The 14754-nt window shown below is 47.7% G+C and overlaps 1 protein-coding gene across 1 annotated transcript in view; it reads right to left on the bottom strand.

Moving 5' to 3' along the window:
• The window catches only part of RERE (arginine-glutamic acid dipeptide repeats), a 387592-nt gene that overhangs the window by 37022 nt on the left and 335816 nt on the right, over positions 1–14754 (bottom strand). Inside the window, exons 13-16 of the mRNA XM_082274341.1 lie at positions 13806–13898; positions 13498–13697; positions 11471–11632; positions 11191–11304 (exon numbers count right to left, since the gene is read on the bottom strand). Of these exons, the coding sequence (XP_082130467.1) occupies positions 11191–11304; positions 11471–11632; positions 13498–13697; positions 13806–13898 (569 nt within the window). The remainder of the gene's footprint in view (positions 1–11190; positions 11305–11470; positions 11633–13497; positions 13698–13805; positions 13899–14754) is intronic.

Genomic DNA, 14754 nt, shown 5'->3' on the forward strand with positions numbered 1-14754 from the left:
CGAAGGGCTTCGATCTCTTGTCAGTCGACCCTGAGGGACGACAAAACTTATGAGCCGAGGAGGAGGGCCCATGTGTACAAAGAGGGTCCTTGCCTTTAGTAGCCTGCGGAAGAAAGGTACTCTTGCCCTCTGTGAGACCTCTAATGATGTCATCCAGGCGATTTTCTTGAAAGGGAAGATTAGTCAGACCTTTTTTAGATGTCTGGTCCGCAGACCAGCATTTGAGCCAAAAGACACTAGGGGATCCGAATCCAAAGAGGTATCACAGATAAACTGCAGCCCCTGGACCAGCTGGTCCGCCAGCTCAGCAAAGGAAGGGGGGAGCTACTCCCTCTCCAGGTCACAACATAAAAGCTTAGCCCACTTGGTCAGAGTCTGCGACACCAGGGCAATGGTGAAAATCGGCCTCAGTACTGAACCAGCCAGGATGTACAAATATTGGGCCACAGCCTCCGCCTTCCTGTCAGCCGGGACCTTAAAGGCCGGGGACTCTGTAACTGGAATCATGGTTGCCTTCTTTAATCTGGAAACTGGAGGGTCCACCACCGGTGAAACAGTCCACTTCTTAAGAAGGGACTCATCATAGGGGTATCGGCTAGCAACTCGCTTAGGGACCCCAAGGGGACGCTTTGGTTGTCCCCACTCTTTAGTGACAACTCTGTCAAAACACTGCTACGGACAACCCCCATGGCTCCTGGCAGCACCATCTGGTTGCCAGTCACAGAACACCAATCAATCCTCAGCAGAGAGGGAGAGGACCCAACCAGACTCGCCACCCCGCAGAAACCAGGCACTGCAGCCACCAGGAGAATCTGCATTGCACAAGCGGCAATTAGGAAATGAAAGGATCCAGGAGTCAGCACCAGGGGATGAGGAGGGGCTTCCAATGTTAAAATCGCCACCCAGAGGGCTCCACGGCCATGGCCACCGCTATTTTCAATGGCAAACCACTGCAAAATGGCCACCGGAGTACACAAACATGGATACAAGAAAATGGTTGCCCCTCGTGGCACCACAAGGCTCCCAGGGACCCAGGAGGGATCCCTAGGCCTCAAAGACAGACCCAGGCAGGACAGGGGGCCCTGGCAGGAGCCCCCACCAGATATAGCCCCCCTCCACACAGCCGATTGTCCGGTCACAGGCAGTGCACCCCCCCGCACCCCCATTGCCAGCATAGTGCCCTGCCCCCACCACCCACACAGCCCCAGCATAAGTGGAAGGGGGGGTAGGATGGGGGTAAAGATGAAGGGGGGTGCCTGACAGGAAGGAGGGGAACTCTGGGGCTCGACCGTCCCATGGAGGGGCCCACGTCCACCCCAAAACCTTCCGGGGGGAGAGGGGGACAGCTACTCACCATACCAGGGACCACACGGGCACAACTCCGGACAGAACCCCTCACCATCGAAATGGGGGGATGTCGGCCAGAAGGAATGCTGTAACTCGGGCCGAGACGCGGTCATATGTGACCCCAAGCGGCGTTTGACTCGCAGGCCATCCCACATCCGGTGGGGCCAGGTCGCGGCCAACCTAGCGCAGAGTTGAGGTCTGCACATGCTCGCTGGCCAGACTGGGATGACCATTGGATCCAAATTATCCAGCCTGTCGCCCAGTCCGACAGTCGATTGTAGATCTCACAGGAAAAAAAACAGTAGAAAAAATCTAAAAAGAAAACATTTTTCAGGACCAGAGATCCCAGCAAGGAACTAGGTCCTTACTTATAGCAGAGAGAGGGAGTATACCCCCTGGGGACTGCCCATAGGCATAGCCAGACTTTTTTTCTGCCTAGTGTTCTACACCTGTAGGGGGCAGTATAATCCAGTGGTTAAGATCAAGAGCTGTGCTCGTCAATGAACGAAAAAGAAATGTATTTTTGTAACTTCGGCATTCATGCAAAAACATTTAACAGTGTTATTTTATGAGATAATTTATGAGTTAGTGTTTAGGGGTGGGGCAGGGTAGGCGTTGGGTGGGGCAACTGGTGGCGAGTAAGTAACCCTCAAGGCCAGGCTAGTAGCTCAGGACTTGAAATTTTGAGCCCTGTTCTATGCCATCAAGGTAAAAAACCTTCTCAATGCAGGTCCCCCCTAAAAACTTATCTGAACCTGATCTCAATCCAGCGATGTGCACGAGAGCAACTCCTCTCTCTCCTCTCACTGGATAGAGAGGCATCAGTGGTCAAAAATAGCCAGTGAGGAGAGAGCAGGGCAGGGCCGAGCCAAGCTCTGTATGTCAATAGGCACACAGAGACAGCTCTGGAGTGAGCACGCACAAGTGCCCCAAAGCAAGCAGTTTGCTATGAGAGAACTTGGCATAGGGAGTAGCAAGGAGCGCCTGCCAAGGGACACTAGAGGAGGATCAGGGCTGCTCTGTGCAAAACCATTGCACAGAGCAGGTAAGTATAACATGTTTATTATTTTAACTTTGTAGTGACTTGAAGCAATGCCTGTGTAATCTGGAGGTCTATGAATCTCAAGCTTAGCCCACTTGGTCAGAGTCTGCGACACCAGGGCAATGGTGAAAATCGGCCTCAGTACTGAACCAGCCAGGATGTACAAATATTGGGCCACAGCCTCCGCCTTCCTGTCAGCCGGGACCTTAAAGGCCGGGGACTCTGTAACTGGAATCATGGTTGCCTTCTTTAATCTGGAAACTGGAGGGTCCACCACCGGTGAAACAGTCCACTTCTTAAGAAGGGACTCATCATAGGGGTATCGGCTAGCAACTCGCTTAGGGACCCCAAGGGGACGCTTTGGTTGTCCCCACTCTTTAGTGACAACTCTGTCAAAACACTGCTACGGACAACCCCCATGGCTCCTGGCAGCACCATCTGGTTGCCAGTCACAGAACACCAATCAATCCTCAGCAGAGAGGGAGAGGACCCAACCAGACTCGCCACCCCGCAGAAACCAGGCACTGCAGCCACCAGGAGAATCTGCATTGCACAAGCGGCAATTAGGAAATGAAAGGATCCAGGAGTCAGCACCAGGGGATGAGGAGGGGCTTCCAATGTTAAAATCGCCACCCAGAGGGCTCCACGGCCATGGCCACCGCTATTTTCAATGGCAAACCACTGCAAAATGGCCACCGGAGTACACAAACATGGATACAAGAAAATGGTTGCCCCTCGTGGCACCACAAGGCTCCCAGGGACCCAGGAGGGATCCCTAGGCCTCAAAGACAGACCCAGGCAGGACAGGGGGCCCTGGCAGGAGCCCCCACCAGATATAGCCCCCCTCCACACAGCCGATTGTCCGGTCACAGGCAGTGCACCCCCCCGCACCCCCATTGCCAGCATAGTGCCCTGCCCCCACCACCCACACAGCCCCAGCATAAGTGGAAGGGGGGGTAGGATGGGGGTAAAGATGAAGGGGGGTGCCTGACAGGAAGGAGGGGAACTCTGGGGCTCGACCGTCCCATGGAGGGGCCCACGTCCACCCCAAAACCTTCCGGGGGGAGAGGGGGACAGCTACTCACCATACCAGGGACCACACGGGCACAACTCCGGACAGAACCCCTCACCATCGAAATGGGGGGATGTCAGCCAGAAGGAATGCTGTAACTCGGGCCGAGACGCGGTCATATGTGACCCCAAGCGGCGTTTGACTCGCAGGCCATCCCACATCCGGTGGGGCCAGGTCGCGGCCAACCTAGCGCAGAGTTGAGGTCTGCACATGCTCGCTGGCCAGACTGGGATGACCATTGGATCCAAATTATCCAGCCTGTCGCCCAGTCCGACAGTCGATTGTAGATCTCACAGGAAAAAAAACAGTAGAAAAAATCTAAAAAGAAAACATTTTTCAGGACCAGAGATCCCAGCAAGGAACTAGGTCCTTACTTATAGCAGAGAGAGGGAGTATACCCCCTGGGGACTGCCCATAGGCATAGCCAGACTTTTTTTCTGCTTAGTGTTCTACACCTGTAGGGGGCAGTATAATCCAGTGGTTAAGATCAAGAGCTGTGCTCGTCAATGAACGAAAAAGAAATGTATTTTTGTAACTTCGGCATTCATGCAAAAACATTTAACAGTGTTATTTTATGAGATAATTTATGAGTTAGTGTTTAGGGGTGGGGCAGGGTAGGCGTTGGGTGGGGCAACTGGTGGCGAGTAAGTAACCCTCAAGGCCAGGCTAGTAGCTCAGGACTTGAAATTTTGAGCCCTGTTCTATGCCATCAAGGTAAAAAACCTTCTCAATGCAGGTCCCCCCTAAAAACTTATCTGAACCTGATCTCAATCCAGCGATGTGCACGAGAGCAACTCCTCTCTCTCCTCTCACTGGATAGAGAGGCATCAGTGGTCAAAAATAGCCAGTGAGGAGAGAGCAGGGCAGGGCCGAGCCAAGCTCTGTATGTCAATAGGCACACAGAGACAGCTCTGGAGTGAGCACGCACAAGTGCCCCAAAGCAAGCAGTTTGCTATGAGAGAACTTGGCATAGGGAGTAGCAAGGAGCGCCTGCCAAGGGACACTAGAGGAGGATCAGGGCTGCTCTGTGCAAAACCATTGCACAGAGCAGGTAAGTATAACATGTTTATTATTTTAACTTTGTAGTGACTTGAAGCAATGCCTGTGTAATCTGGAGGTCTATGAATCTCAAGTTGCATCAAAGTCAGACCAAAGTAGTGCAGGGTTTTTACTTTGAAGTCGCTGCAACTTGAAGTCGCACAGATATGAACGGTAGTCATTGGAAATCATGGGGTATGACTTTTCATGGGACTTTGCAGTCCCTAGCTGCAGGACAAGTCGCACAAGTGTGAAAGGGGCCTAAGTTCCTAAATTTGATACTTTTGAGGCTAGTAATTCTAAGCAGATTAAAGATGATCGTGTGTATGTAACCCCAGAAGTCCCTGAACACAGGAAAATCGGATTTTTGTAAGATCTTACCGTAAAATCCTTTTCTCTTAGCTCATTGACAGACGTAGTCTTCTTGATTCACAAGAACTGGGTTATGCTGCCCTCTACAGGAGTAGGACTAGGCAGAAAGAAAAAACGTTCTGGCTCCACCCTAGGGGCAGTCCCAGAGGGTATATCCTCTTCCTGTCTGCTACAGAGAATCAGTTCTGTCACAAAGCAGCAACAGAGAATTTAACCCAACCCAACTCAATGATAGAGGGGCGGGTACTACGTCTGTCAATGAGCTAAGAGAAAAGGATTTTACGGTAAGATCTTACAAAAATCCGATTTTCTCTGTCGCTCATTGACAGACGTAGTCTTCTTGATTCACAAGAACTGGGACATCCAGAAGCAGTGCCACAAATGAGGGGTGGGATTGACAGAAATCAAAATCCAATCTAGAAGGCCCAACCGGAGCCAACCAGAAGTATCAAAGGACTCATCGAGTAAACAGATGAGACCTACCCCACAAATCCTCGAGGTAGACCAACAGTCTCCTCAAACAGTGGCCTGCAGGAACCTTGCGGCCAGAAGAGGCATCTGACGATGCCATCACATAAACCTTATACAATATTGTAAAGGTATGAACCGACGACTAAACAGTCGCCTTGAAAACCTGAACCACTGACGCCTGATGGCGGAAGGTCCAGGAAACTCTAAGCGCCCGAGTAGAATGCGCCTTAACAGGGAACGGGGGATCCCGACCCTTAGATAAAATAAGCCTATACCACCGTCTGTCTGATCCATCTAAAGATGGTCGCAGCAGAACAGGCAACCCCTTCTTAGGGCCATCCGTGATCACAAACAGTGAATCCGTCTTACAAATTGAATCCGTAGTATTCAAATATATCCTGATCGCCCGAACTACATCCAAGGAATGCCATGCAAATTCTCGAGGATGATTGGGCTAAGGACATAGGAAGGACAATACACTGTCCTCATTCAATGAAACTTTGAAACCACCTTAGGAAGGAAGGATGGATTCGGATGAAGAACAACCTTATCCCTATGAACCACCAGATCTGGGGAACAACAGGATAATGCAGCCAGTTCTGACACCCTGCATGCAGAAGTGATAGCCACCAAGAAGACCACCTTCTGGGATAAAGTAAGCAAGGGAATCTCCCTGATATTTTCAAAGGGAGGTGTCTGAAGAACCGACAGCACCAAATTAAGATCCCAGGATGGTAACGGCGCGTGCACTGGCGGAGCCAGGTGTCGCACCCCCTGGATGAAATTCCGCACCAAGGAATGAGTAGCCAAAGGCTTCTGAAAGAAGATAGCAAATGCTGAAACCAGACCCTTGATAACACTCAAGGCCAGCTTCTGCTCAACTCCCTGTTGCAGAAAAGCCAATATTCGGGCTACCGAATAAAGATGTAGATGGAACCCAAGGGATTCACACCACACAATATAAGACTTCCATGTACGATGATAATCTTTCTGGAAGTCGCTTTCCTTGTTTTAACTAGAGTAGGAATAACTGAAGCTGACAATCCCTTGTCCTTCAGCACCTGGGTCTCAATAACCAGGCCGTTTAAAACCAGCGATCGTAAAGCAGGATGGAAGATCGGTCCCTGAGACAGTAGATCCTCCCTGAGAGGAAGTCTCCACGGGACGTCCGCCACCAGTCTGACCAAGTCGGCGTATCAAGCTCAACGAGGCCAGTCCGGAGCTGCCAGGATTACTGGAATTCCTTCCTCCTCTATCCTGCGAAGAAGTCTTGGCAGTAACCCAAGAGGAGGGAAGGCATACATTAGCTGGTATTGCCCCCACGGGGTAACCAGTGCGTCTGCGGTCTCTGCTAGAGGATCGCGGGAGCGAGCCACGAATCTCTGTACTTTTCTGTTGAATCGTGATGCCAACAGATCCACATCCGGGGTGCCCCAACGTAGGCACAACTGGTGGAAAACTTCTGGATGGAGGGACCATTGCCCCTGATCCGGAGTCTGACGGCTGAGATAATCTGCCTGCCAATTTTCCACCCCCGGAATGAACACCGCAGAGATAGCTGGAACAAATCGCTCCGCCCAGCGAAGAATGCAAGCCACTTCTTTGGCCGCTCGGACACTCTTGGTGCCCCCCTGGTGATTGACATAAGCCACGGCCGTGGCGTTGTCCAACTGGATCCGAACCGGGCTGCCCGGAGCTGCTCGGTCCAGTGAATCAGACAAAGTCTGATCGCTCTCAGTTCCAATACATTTATCGGTAACCTGGATTCTTCCGGGGACCAAAGTCCCTGAACGGATAACTGACCGAGAATTCCTCCCCATCCGGATAGGCTGGCATCCGTGGTCACTATCGTCCAATATATTGGCAGAAATGACTTTCCCTGGCTGAGCATCGGAGACCGAAGCCACCAGACCAGACACTCTCTGGTCTGTTTGCTCAATTGGATCCGATAGTCCAGGGACTCCGGATTCCGATTCCATCTGAGAAGAATCTCTTGCTGAAGAATTCGGGTATGGGACTGGGCAAATGGGACTGCTTCGAAGGAAGCCACCATCAACCCCAGAACCCTCATGCAAGTCCGAAGGGAAGACCAGCTGTTGGATAGTAACAACTGGACTGCTGATTGAATCTTCCGGAGTTTCCCTACCGGAAGGAAAACTCTTGTCCTGACTGTGTCTAGAATTAGACCCAGAAATTCAAACCTCTGGGTGGGAACCAGAAATGACTTTTGCTGGTTCACCAGCCACCCGAATTCCTGTAAAGAAATTATAGTAATTTCTATGTTTTGTAGCAGGGTCTGAGGAGACTCTGCATGAAGCAGGAGATCGTCTAGGTAACCTAGAATCGATATGCCTTTTTGGCGCAGTAGTGCCAACATTGGGGCCAACACCTTCGTGAAGACCCGAGGAGCCGTGGCGAAACCGAAAGGTAACGCCACAAACTGATAGTGGTTCTCTTCTACGGAAAAGCGTAGAAACCGCTGATGTCCTGCGAAAATGGGAATGTGAAGATAGGCGTCCTTGATGTCTATGGACGCTAGGACATCCCCTGGATGCAGGAAGGCTGCTACTGTGCGAATGGATTCCACCTTGAATTTCCTTATGTTGAGAAAGGAATTGAGTGCCCTTAAGTCCAGAATTGGACGCACTTTGCCCTCCTGGGTATTGTAAATAGGTTTGAATAAAACCCTAGAAAACGTTCTGTCCAAGGAACGTGGACTACCACTCCTTGTTGTAGTAAATCCGTGACTGCTCTCCGCAGATCTTCTAAACGATCCGGGGATAGTCGGATATTGGAAGGGAAGAATCGCGCCGGTGGGAGAGATCGAAACTCGATCTTGTACCCTGACCTTATGACTTCGCAAACCCACTTGTCCGGGATTCTGGAAAGCCATGGATCCGGGAACCGGCGAAGACGTCCCCCCACCCCAATTATGGGTGGGGGCGCACCTTCAGGCTTTGGACGATTTATCTTCAGGTCTGGAGGGGGCGGGCTTTTGCTTGCCCGACCAACGTCCCCTGAAGCCTCCTGAAGGAGCTTTGGAGGACTTAATTTTTTCACCCGCGGGACGAAAAAGCTTTTTTGTGAGCAGAGAAAGAAGGCCCTCGTCTTTGACGAGTTCATTTACCCTTAACATTTTGCGGTAAAAAGGTGCTCTTTCCACCCGTGAGATCCTTAATGATCTCATCTAAGTTGGCTCCAAATAGACGCTCTCCTAAAAAGGGGATATTAGCTAATGCTTTTTTGGAACCTTGGTCGGCTAACCAACCTTTTAGCCACAGTGTACGCCTGAGAACCACTGCTGAAACTGATGCTCGCGCCAATAATGGAGTGGCGTCTAACGCCGCATCACACACAAACTGTAACCCCTGTATCATTTGTTCCAACAAATCTGATACCGCCTGAGGGACCTCTTCTAAGTCCCGGCGTAACCACTTGGTCCATTCAGTTACAGTCTGCGAAACCAGACCAATAGCAATTATTGGTCTGAAAGCTGATCCAATCAAGGAAAACATGGTGCGAGACATAGCTTCTATCTTGCGATCCACTGGATCTTTAAAAGACGGAGCGTCTTCTAAAGGAATAACCGTGGCTTTATTCAATCTAGCAATTGGTGAATCCACCACAGGTTCTGTCCATTTCTTAATGAGGGTTTCCTCAAACGGATAACGCCTGTTAATGCGTTTAGAAATAGCAGAGGTGCGTTTTGGCAGACTCCATTCTTCTTTGATTGGATTGCCAAAACATTTGGGCAATGGAAAAACCTTCGCCATTTTCATGCGTTTTTTAGTCCCAAAAGGGATTTCAGTTTCAGCTATTTCCGACGGAATACCCTGTAATCTTAAGGCTTCTTGAACAGATACAGTGAGTGCGTTTACCAACGCTTCCTCTCGGGCTATGGCTGATGCCGAAACATCCTCCTCACTGTCTGAAGAGACAGTACCCGAGACACCAACCCAGATGAAGTACCTGCAACTGCAGAAATAGGCTCAGAGTCTGAATCCGAAGTTTCAGATAATAAGGGGTTAGGCGGGGGTCGCTTTCTTGCGCCCTGTCCCTGACAAGCCACTTCCACCCGGGACACAAAAGTTTCCATAATAGCTGACAATGATTCAACCATCAGTGGGGTGCTGGAGGATCCTGCAGACACCTTGAGGGGATCCGGTGGAGATACATGAGTGGCAGGGTCTATGTTAATTCAGGACACCTCTGCCAGAAAAAACAAAAAAACTTTCTTTTTTTTTTTTTTTTTAAATAAAAAAATACCTCTTTTTTTTTTTTTTATGCGTCTCCCCCTAGCGCAATAGCGCCCCTCAGAGTACCTGCTTCTCGATCCCCACAGAGAGAGAGAGGGACCCCCAAGGCTCACCACCCGATGCAGAGAAGTTTCCAACCAACTGCAGTCAGCGTCTGTCTTTTACAGACTGGAAAGAGCTGTGTTCGTTTTCCCGGGTAGAAGGACGTGGCTCCGCCCCCTGTGTACGCCTTCCGGCGTTCCCAGCTCTCCACGAGGTAGCTGGGCTCATCAAACATGGCCGCCCCCATACAGGAGACAATAGACTCCAAAAACATGGCGGCCGGCGTGACCTGAGGACATGCATGCACCTGGTCTACGGCAAAATGGCGGCGGACCGCCGAAATCGTTTTTCCCAGCACATCCACCTGCATCTCTGCTAAGTGGCGGTTTATCGATCTGCAGGAGGTACACTACAATTAAGGTAGGATTATACCTCCTATGTCTGCTGTAATACTACAGTCTGCTGGGTAGAGTGTTAGCTCTCAAACCAAGTCCACTTCCCACCAAACACATACTGTATTTACAAGGGGGACTTTAGTGTCAGATATATACTGACCATGTATGGAGGGGCCCATAATTCATACTGCCTCATAACGAGGAAAAAAGGGAACGTTTACTCACCATACCGAACCGACAGGCACCCTCTCTTCACAATACCCTCTCTACCGGGGTGGGGGGTTGTGGACAACTCCGGACGCCTCGACTCTGTGGTTCCTGGCGTCCAAGCGAGACTTTTAACTCGCAAGGTCAGTCCCTCCAATGGGACTCCGTCGCGGCCGACCCAGCGCGGAGCTCTGGTCTGCACGCGCTCGTAGGCAGAAACCGGGGTGACCACTGGATCTCAACATCCAGCCCGTCGCCCGGCCCCGCATACTTACTTGAATGTGTCGCGGCCGACCAAGCGCAATGCAATGGTCTGCGCGCGCTCGTAGGCCGGCTGGGGTGACCACTAGTGTCGCCCAGTCCGGCGTTTTTGCTTGAAGATCTCACAGGAAAAAAACACTGGAGAAAACTACCTAAAAAATATTTTTTCTAAAGAAAAAATCTTGCCAGGACCAAAAAGATCCCAGCAAGGAGCTTAGGTCCTTACTCCTGACTAGACAGAAAAAAACTGATTCTCTGTAGCAGACAGGTAGAGGATATACCATCTGGGACTGCCCCTAGGGTGGAGCCAGAACGTTTTTTCTTTCTGCCTAGTCCTACTCCTGTAGAGGGCAGCATAACCCAGTTCTTGTGAATCAAGAAGACTACGTCTGTCAATGAGCGACAGAGAAATATAAAGTACCACTACTGTAAAGGACTACAATACAACCTGGATGCGCCAGGCTGCTCTTATCAATTTCAAATGTTCGGAGATTGTCTTGAAAGTTACTGACATATAACAAACATACGTGCAACTCTAAAAGAATACCAGTAGCACCCTCACTTACATACTTTTGAGTTTTAAGTGGATGAAAATCTATTATTTGCCAACATGTAAAAGGAAGATTTTAAATAGTAGCAGAAAAATAATAATGGTATCCCCTAGTAGAATACTGAAAGGCAACTCACTTGTGTTTTGGATTTCTTTGCTGTGGTCCTGTCAGCCTCCTCTGTGTCAGATGCTGGTTTTTCCCTCTGACGTTTGGCACTTTTCATTGGGGATGAGGGCTCCTCTTTAATTTTCTGTAGCAAGAAAGAAGCATGTTAAGCATTAAAGTGAAATGCAGAGAAGCCATATTATACATTGTAAATCTGCTACCATATGGAACAGTAAGTTATTGCCATAGCTCATCTTTAAGCTAATTATACCGAATTTATAGCCCACTCTGACTTGTTAATGGTTACTTGCCTTCGATGGTTTCTTCAGGGACTCCGCTTTGCTGTCATTACTGGATGTGCTGGCAGCACTTGGAGAGTTTCGGCCACTGGAACGGATGTCTTCATTTATGGGGGAAACTCTGCCGTCTGGACTAGCAGTCTGTTTCTTTCGTCCACTGCGTAGCGTAGACATCTATTTGGCAAGAGAAACAATCATATGACTGAGATGAACTTGCAAAAGTGAAGAGGAAAGCTTTTTGTCCAGATACCGAAATGTGTTTTTGTTTTCCCCAAACTGACCAAGACCCTATCCAAACAGGAAGGATGAAGCAGATTTTACAGTTACCCATTACAAGACAGCTGTATAGATTGATAAACCAAATTAAGCTAGATGGCACTGCCCCCCCAGCAGCTGCCTCTAGACACTGGGACTTAATTTACTTGAATGGGGCCCTAAAACAAGGATCTCAAGTCTTGATATACAGTCCCATTTAAGGGGCTGTATATCACAGAGGTGGTGCACTCTACAAGATTTTTGTTGGATAGGCTTGAAACACCAGAGGAGGCTGTAGCTCCAGAATTAAAGTATGTAAGCAGCTATGGTTGGGTGGATAGTTCAGTTTATTGTACAGTGAGTGTGAGTTGATTGAGTGACTGTTTTACCAGTACATCTAGAATTTTACTACTTCACTTAAAAAATGATACTTGGAATATGGCTGCTATGGGTGACCGCTTCAATTTTTACTTATCCTAGTGTTTACAAATGAGTTCCAACATGTGTAAACACCACAGATCTCCCTACAATGCTGAAAGTAAAAAAAATAAATAAAATAAAATGCACAAAATAGTTTGTTTGGTACATAAAATGTTGACTGCCTTCAGCTGTGATAATTGTCTAAGCTACATTTATCAATAAGCAGTGTTTCAACTCCACCATGAATTACATTTTTGGAACCCTATGTAGTGAGGCATAACAGCTTGCAGCTAACAAAAAAAAAATAAAATAAAATGTGCAGAATGAAAAACTAAAGGGATTACTCCAGCCACACAAATTCCCAACTCCCTCTAAGCCCCCCTCCTTTTTCCGGACATTGTATTCTGACAGAGGAACCCGCTACTATCAGGATACAATGATCAGCTGCTGTTGAACAAAATTTTTACAGCAAGTCCCTTAAAAAGAAGTTGATTAAAAAATTCAAATTTTGTCAAACAGAGACGCCCAATGAATATGTCGGAATCTGCACTATGAAAAAAACTAAAATGTAAAAAAAAAGGCTGCTAACAAAGAGCAGTAAATCTTGCTTCCAAATCTAGAATGTAAAACAATAGTGCAGTACCAGTATATCGTGCCTTAAATGTGACAAAAACTATGTGAATTCTATAGGTGTGTTAGTTTGCATTAGCGTCAGTATTTGTATTTTTGCAAGTGTGTGCTTAGCCTTATGCCTTGAGAAAAGAGATGTCTGTCCACACTGAAAGAAATCTTCACTCTTATTTTTACACTGAAGCATGACTGGCTATTAATTTTTAATTTTATTTACTTAGTAAATATTTTTTTGTTACTTTTGCTTCTTTTCACGATTTTTACTTGTTTCATTGCTAAAACCCTAGATTTCTACTTCTAAGTATCTCCTTTAAAATTATTTTGCTAAACAAGGGTTCATTCAGTGTCATTCTGTTACAGAATTTTGCTTCTGTGGTACCATTCATAAACAAAAACCTTTACCCCATCTTAATACTGCTTCAAAAAGGGTTTGACTTCCTAATTTGTCTATTTTAGCCTTTAGACAAAAATAAGACCTTGGTGCACTACTGTATAACAAAATGAGTAATAGGTGGCAGTTACTGCAGCAGCCAATGAAGCTTAGCTTTCATTTACCATATAAAATAGTTGAATGCTGCTAAACTGTAGCCTAGCCTTTTAGGATTGGAATAGCATTTAACAGTTTATTTCTTTTTTTTTACCAGTTCTTAATTACAATATATATGCAGTGCACACAGATCTAAGCTAAACTATGCATGATCATTGTGGATGACAGCATAAAAAGGTTAGCATACCGAGCCTCTGCTCCTTCGAGTTCTCATGCTATGCTTTCCGTTCAGACCATCTTCTTCCTCCTTGACAGGTTTAAACATAAATGGTGGGGGGTCCACAGGCTTTTCAATAGGGGGTAACTCTCCGTACTTCTTAAAATGAATCCGGCAGTCAGTGCAAAGTAGAATGTTTTCCCGACCCCCGTGGTGCCAGTCCTTAGAAGCTGCAGTAAGAGTACATAAGTAGCGTCAGACCAGAACGTAAGCAGCACTTGTTCTGTATATATGAAATTGCCAGACTCTAGCTGAAAAGGTTTAAACAGATTACATACTAGTGCTGAAGCAGTGGCGACATGCATAACCCTTCAACTCCTGCTCACTGTCCTCACTGTCAAAGTCATCTTCACTGGCTGAGCTCAGGTCCACTAGGGAAAAAAAGCACACAGAATGAAAAAGAGATAAATGTTTGAAAACAAAAATTTTCCACACTTAGAGTGACTGCCTACTTCTGTAATCTCTCTTATTTTCTTATCTCTGTCTTAAATTATGTGAATGCAACACAGAAATACTAAACAGTAGATAAAATACAATGATCTTATTTAAAGGAGAAGTACAGCCAAAGTTTGTTTGGCTGTAACTTCTCCTGTGGATCACAGGAGTGTAGTTGCACTGCACTACTGTGACCCGTTTTCAGCAGACAGCAGCCCCTCCACAGCCCAGCACTCCAGTGAGTCACCAGCTCTCTACTCAGGGAGCCCTGAGAACTGAGCGATAAGCAGTGTTTGATTGTTCGGTTCTCAGTCTTAGAGCCGGCAGGGGACCAATGCTTCATCCACCTAGGTAAAGTATGATTCTACAATAAATAAAATAAAAAATACCCACACTACTCTTTTATTCAAGCAAACAGAAAGTGCAGAGACCAGGGCTAATTATCAGAATACAATGTTCACTGATCAGAACTCAAGGGAAGGGGGAAACTGAAATCTCCCCATTACTATGTAGAAGGCACCCTCTCCCTTGACTTCACTGGGGCACAAGTGCACTGTTCTCTCTTGCTTTTTTCAAGCCTCCGTTTTATTTGTCCGGCTAAATAATGTGACATGGGGGTGGCGTAGCTAGCATCCTGCACATACAGGTCTTAAAGTGACACTGAATATCTCTTTTTTCCCCTATAAATAATCCAAACACACTCGCTACTTAATAGGTTAATAATCTATTTTCTACTAAATTGTTTCTTACTGTGTTTATCTGCCTCGTATAACAATCTGTGGCCTTCCAAAC

The sequence above is a fragment of the Pelophylax lessonae genome (assembly GCF_965119305.1).
Source record: "Pelophylax lessonae genome assembly, chromosome: 12".
NCBI classification, from domain to species: Eukaryota; Metazoa; Chordata; class Amphibia; order Anura; family Ranidae; genus Pelophylax; species Pelophylax lessonae.